We start from the raw sequence: 20,688 nt of genomic DNA on the forward strand, positions 1-20,688 counted from the left end.
CCCTGGGGAAGCCTGTGGGACTGCTGCCCAGGGCATGGGAGCTCCACGAGGCCATCTGCTTTGTTCTCTGCTGGGTCCCCAGAGCTGAGACGGTGCCTGGCGAACAACAGGGGAATGTCTGCTGGATGAGTGAATGGGGAAACTGGATGATGTTCTTGACAAGTCAGTATGTCGCGCAGGATTGCTGCTCTCAGCTCAGAGGGCTTCCCAGTTCTCTGGGTGGCTGGTCCTGGGCTCCTTGGGAAAAGAAAGGAAAGCAGCCGGGTCTTCCTGAGGAAAGGACCATACGGAACTGGGGGCCACCATGTTCTGTGGGGTGGTCTCCCATCTGTTTGTGAGCTGGACGGAGCAGCTCTACCTTCTGAGTCAGGCTCGGTCCAGGCTGCAGGTCTCCCGTCCCTTGGCTATCCCGGAGGAGGTGAGATGGCCCTCCAAGCAGCTCAGAGCCCTGGACATACTCCTTCACTTTCATGGGTGCTGTGGACCTCATTCCCTATACCCCTGCCCGCAGCCAAATACCCCCTACACCGTGAAGAGCAAATAACCCTGGACCCTCTGCTGCCTGTTTCTTCAGGTGCAATGAACGCGGTCATGGAGGACATGGTTTGAGGTCTGTGAGACGGCCTTCCCTCTCGAACCTTTGAACTTTGCCTTGGGGTTCAGCTGGGCGGGCTGAGAGCCGTGCACTTGGGCTTCACTGCTCAGCAAGGACCTGCATGTGAACTTTTCTGTCTTCCTCTCTGCATCCAGGACTTAAGTCCAGTTTAGCACGTCTGGTTGTCTTCTATTTAGACCAATTCCAACTCTGGTTTGTGTGGCAACTCAGTCCATTATTTCCACATGCTCGTTTGAAAGAGGGGCCCTCCCTCACGGAAGGGCTGGGGGAGGATGGCTGGGAGTCAGGAGGCCCCATCCTGCCTATGGGACCTGCTGTGTGGCCATAGGCAAGGCCCCCAGGCTGGCTGGGGCCCAGGGTGTGGCGGCCTTTCCAGGCTCCATCTGTGGTCTCTGACCACATGGGCACCTGGGCAGTTAACACCCTCTGAAGCCCCTAGCATGACCAGGCCGGGACCCTCCTGCTGTGTCCCAAAGTGGCCCATCAGCCCCTGATTCCTTCTCCACAATCTTCACTTGTCCCTCAAGCACTAGAAACCAGCAAAGCAATGTCTTTGGCACTCATTTTCCCTGTGGCCAACAGAGTCCTGCTGATTCTTACCCTCCCTCCCTAGACCCAGCACTTTGGCTCTGGCCCTGAGATCAGGCCCCCCCACTCCCCAGCCCCCATGGGTGAATGCTGTGGCCTCCTCCCCACGCTCCCTGCTCTGGCCTCACCTCGTGGGAGCCAGTGGCCTTTAGTAAACACTCATCCAATCATGGTCCTCCCCTCTTAGAAGCTGACCATGACACTCTACTGCTTACAGGCTTTCTCTTCTAGAACATTCCTTAACTCTCTCCAGAGAGCAATGCTTGCAAGTTCCAATAATTATCTTAATATCAAGGGTCCAAGAAGCACTGTTTCTAAGAATGAATGGCCAAGGGGAGAAGAAAGGACATTAACTTAAGTTGTTTTAAGTTGAACTAATCATAAGACTTACGTGCATCAATACTGGGTATGAGAGTGGTCTGTAAATGTTTCTGATACAGAGAGTTACAAATGAGCAAAGCTGGCATCATTCTTCTAAGTTATTTATCTTAATTATGACGACACTGTTAACTGTACCTGTTTATACACATTTAGGGTCAGAACAGGAATGTATATTAGAAGGTCCCAAACCCTCTAAACTGCTGGGCAAATCACAGGGTCTACACTGGCATTCAAGGCACTTCGCCTGCCACTCTCGCTTGGGGTGGGCCATGAGCCCATGCTCAGGATCACGCAGAGCCATGTTCAAGTCCAGCCTTGTCAATTATCTGCTGTGTGACCCTGGGCGAGTTGCTTGACCTCTCCAAGCCTCAGTTTCCTCGCTGTATCTTACCTCTCAGAGTGGGCGGGCGCGTGCCCCGAGGTGGCGTGCCACGTGTATGTGCTCACACGTGAGCACTCAGGAAGCATCAGGTGCGACTATGCTTCCTGCTCTGGACTCCGTGTGCATGTGGCCTCTGCTGCCCTTCCAGTCTCTGATGGGCTCCTATCGGTCCTTTCAAAATTCGGCTTAGGCATCACCTCTCCTGGGGTGTGCCCCTGAGTCCCTCCACCTGATATTACTCCTTCACACCCTCGTGTGCCTGGCATATGCTTCTTTTGGGACATTCATCACATGTCCTCTGTGTCCGTTCCTGGGTCTCTTTCCTTTTCTAGGCAGAGAGCTCTCTGCGGGTAGGACTGTGCCTTAGTCCGGCATCCTGTATCCTGAGCTGAATCAGAAACTCCCTGGGCTGGGCCCCAGCAAGCGATGCTCCAATGGCCCTCGAGGCAATGCTGACACATGAATCACATAATCGAATCCCTTGATTTGCCACCACTTGGCCTGTTGTCTATTCACAGACTGGGAGCCACTTGTGGGCAGGGGTCCTCCTTGCTCCACCTTCTACCATCACCCCCTCCCCACATGGCACCTGGAGCAGAGACCACGAGGAGTCCTGGGGGGCTCAGAATAAAGCCCTCTCACTGCGGCGTGAGACAGGCCCGCCTGAGTTCAGCTCCTGGCTGTGCTGTGTGATCTTGGTGAGGCACCTGACCCTCTGAGCTCCAGCTTCCTCACGGCACAATACCCCTCGCTGCAGCTAGCTTCCGGGGGTTCGTGAAAGCCCAAGTAAGTGAAGGGATTTGCAAACAGTTTTATTACTGTACATTACAAATTGATAAGTGTGCATAGTTTGGTAGTGTTGGCCTGAAGCTCCCTGAACCACTTCACTCTATGTTTAAGCAGGTGCATGCCTTCGGGAGCCAAGAGCATGAATTTCTGGTTGGTGCTTAATTTAAGCAAGAAACTACAGAGATTGTTTTGGTCTCTTACACTCCTTCCCTCTTTTCTCTTTCCTTCTCTTCTTCCTCCTTCCTCTCTCCAGAGAGATGGCCCAGGATCTCACAAAATAATTGAAAAGCAAGCTTACTAGCCTCACGTTCTCAATAGAACAGATGGATTTATAAGATTTTGTTGTTTTCATATTGCACACATGCGATTTTAATTCTTTCCCTTGTGCTGTTCATGAAAAGCACAAAAAAGTCACGTGCTATGTGAATGTGCCCAGTAATAGTAATTATAACTGCTATTGTTTTTTGGGCACCTAGTAAGTGCCAGGCCTTTCCCTACATAAACTCGTTTTAATTTTCCTAGAATCCCTGTGCAGGAGGAAGTATTATTCCCATTTTACTGAGATTCAGAGCTGTTTGTCCAAATCCACCCAACTGGTAAATGGTGGAGCCAAGATTTTAACAGAGGATCACCTGACATCAAAGGTTGGTCCATTCTTTTTTTTTTTTATTGTTAACAATCGTTCCTTAAAAAAGACATCACATTCAAGTCTCTTCTATGCCCTGCTTCCAGGGCCTGTCCATTCCTTAGGGGTGGCCACTGCTATCAGTTTCTCATGGTCTCTCTAGACCATCCTGTGCTTTGACAGACATACAGGTACATATAGGCACATGGAGACATTTTTTCCCTCATAAATGGAATCACAGTATATATTGCTGCACTCGCTTTCGCCCCTGGAATGAGTCCTCTATTTGTGGTCATTTAGGTGGTTTTCAATTTTTAATTATACAGCTATTCCCTTTGTACACCCCTCTCTGTGTATGTGTGATATTGAGTGTGTCAGGATCTTAGGAGTCAAATGTGTGGGGTCAGAAAGTCAGCAAATTAAAAATTTTTATAGATGTTGCCAGTTGTTCTCCAAAAGGGATTTACTAAATTCGACTGCCACCAACAATGTATGAATGACTGCTTATTTCTTCACATCTTCATGAATTTCTGGTTGAATGTTATTCATTTTCAAATGTCTGATTATCTCATGGGTGATAAATGGTACCTTACTGAGTTTAATCTGCATTTATTTCATTAACGATGAGGTTGGCCATCTTTTCAAAAGTTTACTGAGTATTTGTATTTATTCTGTGAGTTTATGTATAGCTATCCTTCGGCTGTTTTCATATATATATGTGTATATATATATAATTGATTTACATAAGATCTTTATGTGTTATGGCTCTTTGTCATTTGTTTCTTTGTTCCTTTTACCATATTCTGATTCGAAGAACTCAGCTTAGAGTATGAGTGATAGAGACAAAGTGATGGGCTGATCTCCTGCGTCCTGATTAATGCCCTCTATCCATGGCTTAAAGTCATCTTTATCTTTAGCTCTGAACTATACACTTTTGCTGTGGGCTAACTCATCAAATTGATAAGAACTTTCCAAATCTGTTCCATTCAGTCTTGGAACCTACTTAGGATGGCTGGGCTTAGATAAAGACTAGAGTTAACTGGCCTCTTGACTTAACCTTTCTGAGTCTCAGTTTCCACACTCGTGAAATGGCATTAATAATTCTAACATCATAGGGTTCTGAGGAGGATTAAGGGAGAAAATTACAAGGAAGACAGGGTCTGGCGGGTGGTAAGAGTTAAATACTTATTATACTCCGCCTCCCTGCCCCATCACTGCATTATTACATTTTTAGGTTTTTAAAAATAATTGTCTATTTCCATAGGTGTCCCTCCTACTAGACGTGAGCGTCTCATCATGTCCATCTTTGTATCCCTACGGCCAGCGCACGGTCTCGGGCACAGTATGTTGGATGATTCTGAGTTGCCCGTAACCTTGGTGGAGCCTCTTCCTCCTCCCACCCTGAAATACAGTCCTTAGAACCAGGAATCCGGCATTTCCTCCTTTCCCACACTTTGTCTTTCCCTCTGGCTTCAGCGGAAGCTGAGGATCCCACTGGACCCCGCTGTGATTCTAATTCCTCTGAGCCCTAGTGCTGCATTTCCAGCTGCTTTCTGGAAACTTCTTCATACCCACTGAATCAGCCGCTTCCCCAACAAGTCCTACACCTCCTTATTATTTTTTTTTTAACTGTTATTTTTAAAGTTGTGTTAATGGAGCTAGTCATTAACAACTAGTCACCCAACCTTACCGCTTCTTAAATTCCAAATTTGTCCATTAGATCTGGGCTTGGAATGTGGTCAGCACTCTACACTTTTGTGGCAATGACCCCAAATTATGGGTCCCTTATCCACAATCTTCAGAGGCCTATTGATTTCAGAAATCAGAATAATGTTTTAGATTTTAGGAAAGCGATCTGGCTTGTACCCTGTGTATCATATAACACCCCTGTAAGGTTTGGGGTGCTGCCCTCAAGTCACTCAGCCCACAAATCCAGAGAAAGAAGTAAAGCCTAGAAATCTCTCTCATCAGCTCAGGGCAAGTTTGTCACTAAATGAGTTGGTGCTACCCCTGGTGAGAAGCTGTTGTTTTCAGAGCATCTGGATTTTGGTGTTGCAGACAAGCTTCTTGTCTGACTGGAGCTTTCTGTTTTCCTGACTATTTTCTCTGCCGGATGCTAGGTTCCATGGGGCCGGGGCTTGGGAACATCATCTGCATGTACATACCATGTGCAGCTCTAAACTTGTTTAACTGTCATCGACATCCCAGGGGGAGTCACTAGTATTATCCCTTCTTTACTGATGGAGAAATAGAGGCCAGCAAGGGGACCCAGGTCTGTGCAATTCCAAATCATGAGCTCTTAAACACCATCACCCTGTCCTTTGCTTCATCCGGAGGCTGACGGGCCCGGGCACCTTCTCAGGCTGATCTCCTGCGGTCTCAGTGGTGGACTTCATTTCTCTTCTTCCTCAAAGTTGGGGGCACAGCCTTGGCTGAAACCCCTCAAGTCCTCTTCTCAAACCCCAAACCAGGGCTACCTCCTTTCCAGCCCACGGCCATCAGCCATGGCAGGACCCCCACCTCTTGCCGGAGGTCCGTCACATAGTGTGGGTACTGGCCCCCTCATCGCTGTCAGCTTCCTGTTCTATCACCCTGCCCCGACCCTGCTCTGAGTGCTCAGCCTAGGCCCCCCCCGCCCCGTTCTCGGACTGCAGAATCACGCATGTCTGAGCTCCTAGTTGGCATTTGAAGACCTCCCATTTGAGGCCTAATCTTTGTTTTTCAGTCTATGTCCCACTCACTCACGTCCCTCTTCCTCTAGATCATGGTGACTAGCCTGGCCTCTCCTATCACCCTGTAGGCTAATCCCAGGCCTGACACAAGGAGACCCTTTTCTAGACCTTCATCCCATGGGGACAGAGGCTTCTCAGGTCAGAACACTAACAGGCCAGTATTCCCCGGTCCTTGGGATCCTCCAGGACAGAGGCCTCAAACATCTTTGTCCCCAGCACAAGGCCTGGGCACACAAGGTGCTCAGTAAGTGTCACCTCCCCCCTGGCCTGGGGTTGGGACAGACCTGCAGTAGCCATTGACGATCCTTCCGGACACCACCTTCCGGAAAGGCTCCCAATGCTTGGCTTCTCCTTCCACAGGCGCACCCAGCAGGACGACATCCTCGATGATCCCTTGGCAATCTGGTGAGAGACCCCGGCAAAGGCTGTCAGTGTCCCTGGCCATAGGAGGTCCTGGGAGGGACTCTCCAACAGTAGTAGAGGAGATGGATGTCACACACACGTACACACACGTGCAGGTGCACTCACATACTCACACACATATGTGCAAACACATATACTCACACGCTCATGCACATGTGCAAACACACATATTCATGCACACACATTCATGCACACAGGCATGCAAACACATGCGCGCACAGTAATGGGGCTTCCACTTACTGAGTTCTAAGCCCTGGGTCAAGCCTCTCGTGTGCCTGATCTATTCCTGCAAAGCACCATTATTCCCATTGTAGAGTTAAGAAATACCAAAGACATTTTCAAGATCACATGGCTAGTGAGTGACACGGCCTGAACTGGGACCCATGTCTACTTCTACCACTCATGAAGCTCACAACTGGCCACGGACTCAAATGAAACATCTTCCTTTACAAAAGACTGACAGGCCCTGGATCATCACATATGCCAGGTGGGAGACACCACAGTCTTCCTCGACAACAGTTGCCTGGGGCCTGTGCAGTGTGGCAGGAAGGTGGGAATGCAGAAATGGGGGTGAATGGGCCCCGGGACAGGTAGTACCCTCATCAGCTGCACTGACTGTTTCGCTGGCAGCAAAACTATGCTTAGAGACCGAGACCGTCTTTGCCAACAATTTATTTAACACGGGTTCACTGTGGGAATTATAATTTATAATAATATTTCAAAAGCCAATAGCATCAGGATAATGTCTCTTACTAAGCCAATAAAGAAATAAGATACTCCATACCAGTAAGAGATTCATTACACTATTGTTCTGGACAAAGAAGAGATGAAAGAAATAAAGTCCTGCAGAGAGTAGCCTTGCCCAGCCCGAACACTCTCAGTAAGTCCTTACAAACGCTTGCTATTCAAAGTTTAAATGTCCATTACCTCATAGTTGCTCTTCCATAAGCACTGAGAAGTACAATTTTGATGCTGTCATCCTGACATGGCCTCCCCAATGCAAACCAACGCACCCTTAGATCAAAACGACTTCACTTAAATCATAAACAAGTTTTGTTGGCAGATTCAAAATCATAACAAACCAGTACACAGCACTGGCCTAATGGTTCAGAGATATTTTAGGCCGGGGTCGTTCAAAGTGTGGTCCAGAGACCAGGGCTGGTCCGAGGACTGCTTGTCCTGTAAGTACAGAAACCCGGAAGAAGCATCTCTTTTACCTTGCTGCAGACCGGAAACCAGCGGTTCGCAGATGGGCATACAAGCCACACTCTGAGAAGGACCACTCTTAACCAGCGAAAGGTGCACACGCAGCCCTCACTCTGTCACTCTCTAACCCTTTACTCTGCTGTATTTTTCTTCTTGTCACGTATCACTTGTGTACGTCTGTCTCCTGCTCTAACGTCTAGGTTCAATGCTCTAGCTGCCTTATTTACAGCTGTATAGGCCTAGAATAGTGCCTGGCATGTACATGGGACTCAAAAAAGATTTGAAAGAAAGAAAGGAAGAAAGGGAAAGAAAGAAAAAAAGAAAGAAAGAAAGAACAAAAAAAAAAAAAAGAAAGAAAAAGAAAGAACGGACAGCTGTCCTTCAGGAAAGCAAGTATATGTACTTTGCAGGTGTGACGTCCTGGGTTCATATCCTACTTCCATACATGTAGCTCTTCCTTACGATTCTGAGTTCCCACATGTCTCAGGAAGTTGCATGCTCAGTGTCATTTCTGGAGAATGCGCCCAGGAGGGACAGCTCCATCTAGTTCTGCCACTCTTGCTGAGTGACACAGCACAGCTGGCTTCCTTTCTCTGAGCCCTGGTTTCTAACCAGAGTGCGGCTATTTTCTGTTTGGGTTACCATGGCACAGTTTGCTTGACTAGAGTGTTCCAGGCAAGCAGAAGTCTGAGAACCAAGCTCTCTGAGCGCTCCTTGGAGTCTGATATTGAAAGATGCTGTGGCATGGAATTCTGGTCTCACTCCTTTTGCTTCCGGGAAAAGGATAATATGGCAGAAGGACGTTAAACTTCAGCAAGCTGGCAGTTTGTGCTGAAGAGCACAGATGACTCAGATACCCCTTGAAGTAAGGGCTATTTCAGGTGCTTATGTTGCTGGCAAAGGCTGTACCTTGCCATCATCCTTTTATTTCAACTCCATCCCCTGGAAGATGAGGAAACTGAGTCTCAGAGGGGATGGGGTATGACCAAGTTCACACAGGCAGTGGAAACAAAGCTGGGACCAGAACTTAGACTGCCTGAACTTAGACATGCTCTCTGCTCTTTGCAGTAACAACACAAAGCACAGTGATCGCATGTGGGTTATCACTGCTCCCACAGTGCCTAATGGTTGTTGGCCCAGGGCTCATGACTGAGCTCGGCAGCTCTCTTTGGGGGCTGGCCACTCAAGGCCGCTGATCTGCCCACAAAATCTTGCTCTCCCTCAAGAGCTGGGACCACTTTGCAGCCCTGGGTGCTGACAGCTGGAGGGCTGGGGCCCCTTGTGGCCAGCAGTGGTAATGCAGGATTCTTGATTGGGTTGCCCAGAGCAGCTACGAGGATCCTGAAGTGGCTACAAAAATGGAAACGCTGTCATGAAAAGCAACAAAGCAGTTGCCTGTGACCTTGAACTGAGCCTAGTAGTTATACCTCATAGAACAGTCCAGGGCACAGCCAAATCAAGGCAGGGTGGGAGGCGAGCTGGAAACACATTTCCTCATCTCTGAAGCTGGCTGGCAACTGTCTTACTAGACCTTTCCTCTTTCATTCTCAGACTGTCGCCACACTTGGAGGTGCTCTTCTCATGTTTTAAAGAGGATTTGTTCTCTGCAATGTGTCAAACCTGGAGATAAGCCACATGGCAAGCTCTCAGAAACGCACAGGTGTTAGCTAAGGGAAGTTGGCGAGTATCACTTTAGACCCACCCACGGCAGAATTCTGTATGGCAGCTCAGAGCCATCATTGCCTGACTATTCCCATAACGGGATGTTCCAGGAGGGGAAATTTGAGTTAGGAAGAGAAGATGCTGGTCGCTGTTGTAGATGTTGAAAATGAAAAAATGCCAACATTCATTGCTTAATCCAAAACCTTATAGTACCAGAAGATTTCAGCCTTCCAGCTATACAGAAAACCACTTTTCATGTCAAGCAGGCCCCTCCCATGGGCACTGTTGACAACTCACATCATGGTGAGAACTCAGTGCAGGACGCTCCCACTTCTTAAGACCAACAAAAGAAACTGGAATTCAATGTTTTAATAACAACTAATATGAGACCTCACTGCGTTTTTGCTGCAGGGAGAGTGAACGTTTCCTGATACATGTTTAGATTTATTCCTATTGCTACCATCAACTTTTCTTCTTATTACTTTTTGAGGTATAAAGATAGTCCTATAGCTTTATAAATAGACTTTTTACATAAAAGAAGGCGGGGTCCAACATGCATTCTGTCATCTTTAAGTTCAGGAGTCACAGGTGGGTACAGCTTTTAGGCTTGGATTTCTCATTTCATAAACAGTTCTCTGTATGTTATTAATATCTTACTTTTCCTGTTAAAGCTGGAGGCCCTTCATCCTGTTATAACGTTGGCATTAAGGAGGCTCCGAACCTCCAGTAATTAAAAATAAAAAGCTCTACCAGTCATGTCTTTACTTCCTCCACTGTTAGTTCTTTTTGTCACTTCTGTACAGCAAAAAACATTTCTTTCTCACACTTTCTTTACTTCTACCTTTTATTTTTTATTCTTAACACAGAAGCCAAAGGGATCCCTTTAAAATGCAAATCACAGGCATGAGGTATCTTTTGGGGATGACAGAGATGTAAAATTGGGGTGTGGGGATGGTTGTACGACTTCGTACATTTACTAAAAATCATTGAATTGTACACTTAAAGTGGGGGGATTTTGTAGCATGTAAATTATACTGCAGGAAGGTCAGATGGTTTTGCTCCTCTGCTCATGGGTGCCCTCCCATGGAGTAAAAGTCGAAGTCTTTGCCATGGCCTGCAAAGCCCTTTGTGACCTCCCCCCGCCTCCCCCACCCCCCTCGCTCACTCTGCGCCAGCCACACTGACTTGCTGTTCCCTCTTCCTGGTCTTCCCCTGACATCCACATGTCTCCCTCCCTCCTTCCTTCACCTCTTTGCTTAACTGTCACCTTCCAAGGGCAGGCACAACCTCACACGCCTACCAGGTACGTGCCCGTCTCGCTTCTCTGCTTTCTTTAGCTCCGTGGCACTTAAGACCATGCGGCTTACTACCAATTTTACTTTTTAAAATCTCAGTTATAGTCTGTGTCCTACTAGCGTGTACGTTCACCAAGGGCTGAGTGTGTGTTTTTTTCGTGCTCACTAGTGAATCTTCGGTGCCTAGAACAGCGGTTGGCGCAGATGCCGTGCTCAATAAATATTTGTGGAGTGAATGAAAGTGAGCAATGAGACTCGGCCGTATAAACCCTTCGACTTGAGAATAAACACCAAGAAGTTGTTTTTCTCTTTTCCTTTCCTTTTCTTTTTCTCCTCCTGATACAATTTCTTCCCAGCAGCTATAGCTGGAGATCTCTAAAGACTGGAGAAAAGCAAATGAAGAGGGCTAAAGGAAAATGGAAGAGCATTTAACCACTGTTCACAGGTCTTCAGCTGCTCATTTTCAGAGCTCTGCTCTGGGAGACTGATGGCACTCTGAAAGACTACAGTCTGTGATGGGCAAGAATAATGACTGTCCTTCCAAAGCTCACACTGCCTCAGTCTCCCCCCAGCCCCGCCCCGAAAATGGGATGCAAAGACTCATGTAGCTCTCCCAAGAAGTACCTGACATTGGCCGTATTTACACAATCCCCTGGGCCTAGCCTACATTCTAAGGCGGCTCCGGCTCTCCAGACCCTTCAACTGATCCATGATACGGTTTGAGGGTGCCCAGCTCAGGGGTGCCCAGCTTGGGGGTGCCCAGCTTGGGGGCAAAGAGCGACCCCGAGGGCTTCAGAACCCAATTAAATGCCTCATGACTCACATCTGGTGTCGTGATTTTAAAACTCTATGCCAGCGGTCCCCCACATTTTTGGCACCAGAGACTGGTGCTCCTATGAGAATCTAATGCCTGATGATCTGAGGTGGAGCTGACGCGGTGATGTTAGCGCTGGGGAGCAGCTGCACATACAGATGAAGCTTCACTCGCTCACCTCCTGCTGTGTGGCCTGGTTCCTAACCGGCTATGGACTGGTACCAGTCCCGGCCCAGGGTTTGGGGACCCCTGCTCTATGCTATAGCTGTTGGGATGCACAGAATTCTTGGATTTGGGTAGCTTTTGGTCATTAAATATTTTCTCAGCCAGGAGACATTGAAAGTATGACTACTACCATGTGCCGGTCTGTGAAGGTCTGTGAAGATGTTTGCCATTAGAAAAGGCTCATGTGCACAAAGAAATTGGGAATCATTGGCCTCGGGAAGTGGTCTGGCCTTTGGCATGAGAGAAATCTGCGTTCGAATCCTGGTTTCACCTATGTGAACTGAGGTCAGTTATAAAATAACTTGGAGCCTCAGCTTCCTCATCTGTACAATAGAGATGACATAATAGAGTGATTCCCTGGGGCTGGCTTGAGGTTATATGATCAGGGCAGTGTGTGACACATGGCTTGGTCAGGGGTGTCTGCTTCATCGTTATTCCCACACACATTACCAGTTTGGCCACCAGGTGGAAATGGTGTGCATGAAGCATTGTCTTTGGAGACGGTCTGGCCAATTTATAGTGAAGGTATCTGCTTCTAAGCAGCCGCTAACTGCAGGCACCGTTTTCGGAATCCACCAGGGGTGGGAAGCGGTAGTGACTGGCAGATGGCAGCGGTAAACAGCAGTCTTGGTCCTCCTGGCACAGAGCCTCTGGAGAGCAGCAGCTGCAGAGCCGTAAACTGTGGCTAAACACTCCCTCCTTTACTATTTTGAAAAACACTTTTTAAATTGTGGCAAAGTTTGAAAAACATAAAATTATCATCCTGAGTGCGCACTTCAGTGGCGTTAAGTATGTTCACTTTGTTCTGTAACAATCCTCCCTTTCATCCATCAGAATTTAGATGAATTCAGTTTCTATCTTGTCAACGGCCCCTGAGCCTTCGGCAATCCCCTCTGGACTCCTGACACTTTTATCACTCGGCACTTTTCAGTCCGGAGACTGGCTTAGCTTTTCAAAAAAAATAAATAAAATAAATAAAAATAAAGAGCCGAGAACGCACAGCTTCTTTAGGATAGCAAACTTCCATCTACACAGTAGCTTTGGTCTTGAAAATCATATATAAATTGAAAATCATACATAAATTATATAATCATATATAAATTATAAAACTAAATATCCTTAAAATGTACCAAGTAGGCCCAGCTCTTTCTAAGAGCCCATGGAGAATCCTTCGTGCAGTGAGGGGACCCTTTATCACTGGGAATAACCGCTCCCAGCTTTACCCTTTGTCATTTTGTCTTTTCCATACAGCGGGCTTTCTTAAAGTGAGGCAGGCCCGCGCAGAGTTCTCCAGGTATTCAAAACGGCCGGAAAGGCAACATCACACGCTCCCACATGCCCGTCACGTCGTCAATAATGAGATTCTCTAGGCTGCACAGACCAAAGGATCTCAAGTCTGAGAAGCAAAAAAGAAGGATTTTCTTCCTCCCGGCAGGGGGTCGTGTGTGCCGTGAGCGATAAGTGGCAAACGGAGGAGGAAATTATCTCCTGACTGCAGGACCAGAAAACAGACCTTGAAGAAAATGATGTGCCTTGCATCTAACACAAACAAAATCCGTTCCAAAGACACACACACACACACACACACACACACTAAACACACACACACTAAACACACAGAGAGAAGCTGCCAAAGTGAGGGAGGGGGACAGGTAGAAAGGAAGACAGAGAAAAGCAAAAAAAAGGGAAGTTTGGCTGTCTCCCCTGTCAGTCCCCTCCCCTGGAATAAGGTTTACACTGGAAAGAATTGCTTAAAGAAGCCCGTTTGGATATAAGGATTCGGAATGAATTCTTTAGGGGACAAGGAAGCCTTCGTCTCTCCCTTTTGATCCCCATCTTTTTTATTTGGCCGTGCAAAGTGGTAAGGCTATTACCAGCATCCAGGCAGCCTGGAAATTAATCTGCATGCATGACCTCTCTCAGCTCCTACCTGGGGGCTGGGGGGGCACTAAAGCCGGGTCTGTCTGAGGACAAAGCAACTGGTGGATGAATTCCATGGAAGGGAACTAAATCACATCAAATGTGATGTCTGCTATCTTGGAGATGAAAGAGCCAGCTGACTGAATGACAGTCTGTTCTGCATTTCAGCTGGTATCTAGTGACAGCCCAGAAATAGTTTTCAGCCAAGTGGGAGTTTAGGGACTCAAGGGTCAAGATGTTAAACGTATCTGTGTGAGCTTATTGATGAACTCTCTTGCCTGGGTTTCATTTTGCAAACATCGTGGGCAGTTATGTTGATCTAAATTCATAGGTCCTGGGTATGAAATTGGAGAGAAAGATCTTGCTGGAATGGTTTAAAAAAATTCTGGAATTCTATTTCTTAATCCTGCTTTTCTTCATCATCGTTATCAATATCACAGCTTGCTTCAGGATAGGCTAAAGTGCTTCATACATGTCTTATTTCATTTACTGCTCATGACGATGACCATTTTATGGGAAAAGGTCACACAGTAAGTGGCACACTGAAATTTGGTTATTCCTACTTTTTCTCTCCTACTCTCCTGCCCCACTTCCTTTTACAATCAATTATCATCTTGAACCAAAATATATGTCTTTTGACAACCATGACGTTTTCCAAAATTGTGTATTAAAAATAGAATACATGCGCCTGCCAGGATTAACATTTCTAATTTGGTTGACTCAAGAGACACTAGCAGGCTAAAATTTACTAGAAGATTTGTATCTCAGTGTGTGTACCAGGCCAAGGCGATATGACCTTTTCTGCTTTGTTAATCTCTGAGTGAGTGAGAAGATAGTACTAAAAAAAAGAAAAGTGGCCCACATGAAGCATGACACGCTTCCTATTTTGGAGTAGAGAGTTATGGCAACCAGCCCACACCCTGACACATGAACTCATTTTTCCCATCAGAAGGGTGAATTTACCCGAGTAAGTCAACATAACTTAGAAATACAGCTGCTGGTAAGCTGCAGGTTATAAGCCAGTATAGAGCAAGCAGTTTTATTATATATATGCATGTACATAAATAAAATGTTATATGTATGTTCTGTCAGCTAGCTATTGCTGTATAACAAGTCATCCCCAAATTCATGGCTTAAAATAGCCATTTATTTCTTATGAGTCTACTAACTGGCTAGGCAGTTCTGCTGTGATTGTCTGGGCATGGCGGGTCCCACTGGGTTCACTCATGTGCCTACAGCCAGCTGGATCAGAAGCCTGAGGGCTGGCTAGGATGATGGCTTCGTTCCACATAGTCTTTCATCCTCCAGTGGGCTAGTCTGGACTTGTTCTTATGACAGCGTCAAGGTTCCAGGAGAGAGTGGAATCCATGTGTAAGGTTTCTTGAGGCCTAGGTCTGAAACTGACATGACATCATTTCCTCCACCTTTTATTGGCCAATGTAAGTGACAAGGCCAGCCCAGATTCAAGAAGTGAAGAAACAGACTCCACCTCTTGATGGGAAGAACTTCAAGGTTATATAGAAAAGGATATGGATATGGATTGGGGTAGAGAATTAGGGAATTTTTGCAAACACAATATATTTGAAACATTGCAAAGTGCAGACAACTCATGTGCAATGAGCAAGGAGTTAAAAATCCCAGATGATACCAGTGCTGGATGAATGTTTCTTGAATTCTCACCCTGTGAGAAGGGGGAGTGGGGAGAACTCGGAATGGGAATGATGCCAAGATGCTGGGGCGGCCCAGTCAGGCTGTTGGCGTGTGGCTGTTTTTCAGGAATGTGGTTTTGGGAGCCTTGAGCAAAGGCAGGGTCTACCCAGAGAAATGGAAAAGTAAGCCAAGGAAGAATCTTTTCTGCAAGGTCAAGGTAGGGTGTTCAAGTTCTGATCTTGATCAAATTCAAGGTCAAGCACAACATCATATCTAAAGGGCCAGAGGTTACAGTGCAGAGGAGGGTCTGGACATTTTTATTCAATTGTGATAAGGGCAGTTACTGTTTATCCAGCATGGTACTGGATTCCGGACACTGTGCTAGATGTTCTCTATATATTATCACAGTAATTGTCACTGCTTTTCGAAGTAAATCCTTGAGTAGTTATTGTAGCAAGAGATAAGCTCGTTGAGTCTTTGTCTGAAAATAGCTTTATTTCATCCTCAGTCTTGAATTCTAGTTTAGCTATAGAATTTTAGATGACAGTTCTTTTTCTTCCAGCTTCTATTGTTTTGAGAAGTTGCATCAGTCTAGTTGAGTTTTCTTTGTAAGTAATCTTTTTTTTGTTTTTCTTTTAAGATCTCTTTATCTTTGGAGTTTGGTCATTTCTCTATGATGTGTGTAGGTTTAAAACATTTATCCTGCTCAAGACTCATGCTCCTTGAATCTCAGGCATCAATTCTGGAAAATTCTTAGCCAACAAATTACATGTCTCTCCTATTCCATTCTTTTGGAACTTGTATCAACTGTTGAACTTTGCCTTTCTTTCCTTGTTCCATCTCTTCATCTCTCCATGATGCACTGTGGCTAATTTCTTCAAATCAATCTTCCAATTAATTACTTCTCACTTTAGCTTTGTCTCATCTGTTGTTTAACTCATCCACTAAGGTTTTAATTTTAATGACTCTGTTTTTTCATTTCTGGAAGTTTCATTTTATTTATTTTCATTTTATTTATTTATTTATTTATTTATTTATTTATTTATTTATTTTATTATTTTTAAATCTCCCTGTTTTCTTTTCAGTGCCTTATTCTTTCTACTTATTTTCAATGTTTTAATTTATGTCTTTAATAATTATAAACATACTCTCTCTTTTTTTTTTTTGAGAGGGCTCCTTCAGATTGTTCTATTGAGGATTGAGGGTCTAATCCTGATGTTTGTTGTTTCCGTGACTTTCCTACATGGTGTGTTTTTTTCCCCTGTGTGTTTTATAAATCTATACTATGAGCTCATCTTTAAAGTTGCTGATATATTGGAATTCGGGTAGCCTGGATTGAGGACCTATTTTCTCCAGAGTAGTTTGGTGTTCATTTTTTGACGCAGGGATTCTCGGATCATGCAGATAGTATAAATTTGAATCCTAATCCAACTGAGTCGTGGTCCTGTGTCCGTGAATTCCCCGAGGAGACATTTTCCCCAATCCAGTCGGGCCATATGCTTATTGCTCTGGTTTTCTATTTCCTTCCCATTTCTCACCTCTGATGATTTCCTTACTTATTGGGAGCTCAGCTAAGAATTTGAAGGGATATTGGCTATCGTTTACCTAGCATTTCTAAACTATTTGTAGTGGGAGAATTTTCAGACTAATCAGTCCACATTATTGCCACTTCAGAAGCTGCTAATATAGTGATAATATTTTTCCATTATTTGTTAATCTCCCTTGTTAAAGAAAGGGTATCAGTCACAGGCTGAGAGCCTTTGGCAGGTGGCAGCACCCTGTTAGATCTTAACAGCATTGTTTTATTTTTAATGTATTTTTTACAATTCTTTTTACTTACGACAAGTTATACTGAATTTCCATTTGAGATAATATTCCCTTGTAGAATAAGTTCACGTAAGTAAATATCATGAGTTGACATAAAAATATTCAATAGGGACACCCATGGTAAATAGAAACAACACAAATAGTGAAGCTGTGTGAGAACGGCTATGGCTGGGAAACCTAGCTGTAAATCCACAGTGGTTATTATCATCCGCATAGTGGTCACAACTTTCTGCTGTCCACAGCATCGGTCAGAATTCACTTGACTTTCGATGTTCTCTGAACTACAATGTCAGGTTCACTTTCTGACGGTACGGTTATTTTAAAAAGTGGTCATATTTCAACTGGTGATTTCCTCGACTTGACTGGAGCTAGGCACAAAATAATATTTCCCTGTGGTCGCTTCCTCTCACCCCCTCCTAAGCTTTTCAACTCTTTATTTCATTTCCAAAACAGATGGCAAAGTGATTGCTGATTGGGACAGTCAGGGCAGAGAGCACCTGGAAAGCTGCTGGTAGAAGCGAGTCTATGATAAACTCACCATTTCTTTGTATGAATAGCCTGGCTAAACTGGAGCCCTGGCTTGCTGAGCAGCCGCCCGCATCTTTGACTGTCCCTGTGGGCATGCGTGTGTGTCCATGCGTGTGGGCCTCTTAGCCTGAGCCTGGGCCACCAGTAGGGTAACTGGTGACCCGTCATTGATCTTCCTCTCTGCCCATGACTTTCTCCACCTGGGTCTGCCACATGGCAGGGGCCTCCCCATGACCTCTGGGAAGCTGTAAAATTCTCAAAATCCACCTTATCTGAGTTCTCTTATACCATAAAAAACAAACAAACAAACAAAAAGGGCCACACGACTCTGGTTTTAGTGTTTTGGTCATTTTTAAAAAAAGGTGACTTGTTACTAATGGGACCTAATTTTTATCTTTGTCCTTCCTTATAAGAATTTTTTTTTTTATCAGCCCATTTCCTACCGATTTTCATCTGGGGAAAAAAAGGGTCGCTGAAATAACAGCACACTTTGGGCAGCTGCTGCCTGAAAGTCCAGTCACGCTTAGCTAGGTAGAGGTTTTGCTTTAATCACACGTAAGCGGGAGTCTGATGCCGGCCCTGCCCTGCGCAGCCACCAGGAGCTGGGGCCAGAGCTCATCTGTCTATTTCCTTGTCTGGAAAATGGCTCCAGAATCCCTAACTTCTAGGGCTGTTGGGAGGGTTCCATGGGATGATATCTAGAAACACCTGTCATAGCAAGTACTTGATACATATCAGTTCTTTTCCCTCTTTGAATCTTTGGTGCCTAATAAATGCACACCAGAAGGATATAAGTGGGTGGCATGGACATTTCCCGGGAAGCAGGGGCAGCTGCTTAGTTTTGCACAAGCCCTCAACGGAAAGCAGTCAGTAGGCCTGCCCCAGCCAGCATGTGCTGGAAACCCGCCTGGTGCTGCGCTAACGAGGAGTCCCTTCCTCTGTGAAGCGTGTGCCCCTGAACATCACCACAAGGTGGTGCTGTGGCAACCACAAAAGCTCCAGGCATCTGCAGGGCTGGGTAGGGGAGCTTCCTGGAACGCCATTCCAGTTAGAGGGGGTGGGAGTGCCCTGCTGAAGGGTGAGCTGACCACACCCCTGAGCACCCACTGCTCCCTGGGGTCCTGAGAGCCATAAGACCGGACTCTAGACCCCGCCCTGCTTTTAACTAGCTCTGTAGTCTGGGCAAGTTGGGTAAACACTCAGATATACAATTAAAGGCATAAGGGTCCTTATGGGGCAGTGTAGAGACCCCTGGTGTAGAAGTCAGGCCTAGGGCCACCCTTAGCTCTGTAGCTTACACATGCGTGAGTGTGGACACATCTCCTGAGATCCCTGAACCTGTTCTCTTGAGAACCTGTCTCCCTGGTTGGCTGTGACGCTACATGCGAAGGGCCAGGCATGAAGGGCATGCAATCGACTGACTTCGTTTGGTGCAGTTAAACAAGCCCTGTTATTGAGGATCCAAGGCGGGGCCAAAGCGGGGCTGGAGACCCCAGCCTTGGGGAAGTGGGGTGCGAGAGGAAAGGACTCCAGGCGGGTGTGTGCGGCCACAGGTGGGACAGGGGAGGAGAGTGTAGGGACTGTGTTTGGAAGGGGGGTCCCCTGCCATCCAAGGTCCCAGGTGGGATGGAGCCTGGCTGACTTCTGTCCCCTCTGTGTCCTGCACGGGTCCTGGCACATGGTTTGTCCTCAGCAGAAGTCTGCTGACTCGTGGATAAATAAGCACACCAAGTAAAGCACTAAAACCAAAGACGCGAGTCAGAGCCTGCATCCAGGTCTTGCTTTCCATCCAGCCGGTCCGGCCCTGCGTTCTGGACCCTGTTCACCTCGCCAGTCTTACTTCTCCCAACTTCCTAGCAGAAACCTTGGCTCGGGTCGCCTGCCTTTCCAGACCGTTCCCCTTTATATCTCTGGAGCTTTGCTCTTGCCAGTCCTGGGTTCTAAGGCCTCCTGCCTCCCTCACAGCTTCTCAAGCTTACCTGTTCTTCAAGGCCTGCCACCTCCTCCGTGAAGCTTTCCCTGCCACCTAGAAAAAAAGGCTCCCTCCTTTGAATGGCTTAATATCCAGGCCCTGTGATATAGTGTTTGGCACTGTTATTTACCTCTTTTAAGGCTGGTATCTATTCTCTTAACTAGGTTATAAGCCATTTGAGGGTATCAAACTCATCATAAGGCCAGCATAAAAGGTTAACAGGAAATGGTTTAGAGCCAGAAGCACCTAGATTAGAATCCCAGAAATGCTAATTACTGGCTCTGTGTCCTTGGACAAGTCACCTAACCTCCCTGGGCTTCTGGTTCCCCAACCATAAAAACGGAAAATACGCCTGCTTCCAGGTGTAACAATGGCTGCACCTTCCAAGGTATCCTGGAAGAAGATCAAGATGGATTTTCAAGAGGTTCTCAGTGAACATCACTCCCGCCCCTTGGAAGGATGGATTCTAATTCTTGACAATCGGGCAGCTTCTTGGAGAGACCATCTCCAACCAGGACATTCTCTTCATGGTTCCAGACCTGTAACCCCCAGCCCTGATCTTTCTAGTAGCCAAAGGCAGAGATGTCTGAGGCTCTGATGGCTAATTAAGCCTGAACCTGAGCACTCAGCTCTAAAACAGAGAGTGTGACTCTCAGACAGAGTAAGTCAGGCTGAAGTGGAAGGTCTTGTTACCTGTGAAGCTGGCATCTTCGTGACCCCCTCACAGAAATGAGCAATAGGCAGTCAACACTTCCTGTTTTTCTGCTTTGATTGCTAGGAAGCTACTAGCTAAATTCATAGCTCTATTACAGTAACTGAGTAATAAGAGGAGAAAGTATTATAATAACCATAACAGTGAGAAAAATAGCAGTTACGGCATGCTTATTACTTGCCAACCATTCTGCTAAGTGCTTTTCATAGATCATTCCACTTAATCCTTTTAACCATCCTCTGAAGAGAGTATTACTAGACCCATTTCACAGGTAAGGAGATGGAGGCATAGAGACTAAGTACCTGTGCCTGTTTGCTCAGCTAGTAAGTGGCAGAGCTGGG

The 20,688-nt window shown here is 46.3% G+C and overlaps 1 protein-coding gene across 6 annotated transcripts in view; it reads right to left on the reverse strand.

The window, feature by feature from the left end:
- TMCO4 (transmembrane and coiled-coil domains 4) overlaps nt 1-20,688 on the reverse strand; it is an 84,436-nt gene that overhangs the window by 7,957 nt on the left and 55,791 nt on the right. For 4 of the 6 annotated variants that reach the window (XM_039854521.1, XM_039854520.1, XM_039854518.1 and 1 more), the window contains one exon: nt 6,398-6,515. In XM_039854521.1, coding sequence (XP_039710455.1) covers nt 6,398-6,515 — 118 coding nt within the window. Of the gene's footprint in view, nt 1-2,762; nt 3,026-4,124; nt 5,785-6,397; nt 6,516-20,688 lie in introns of those variants that run through there. The other 2 variants (XM_039854522.1, XM_039854523.1) reach the window with 2 other exon arrangements.

This window comes from Pteropus medius, unplaced genomic scaffold (genome assembly GCF_902729225.1).
Source record: "Pteropus medius unplaced genomic scaffold, Ma_sr-lr_union100, whole genome shotgun sequence".
Lineage (NCBI taxonomy): Eukaryota > Metazoa > Chordata > Mammalia > Chiroptera > Pteropodidae > Pteropus > Pteropus medius.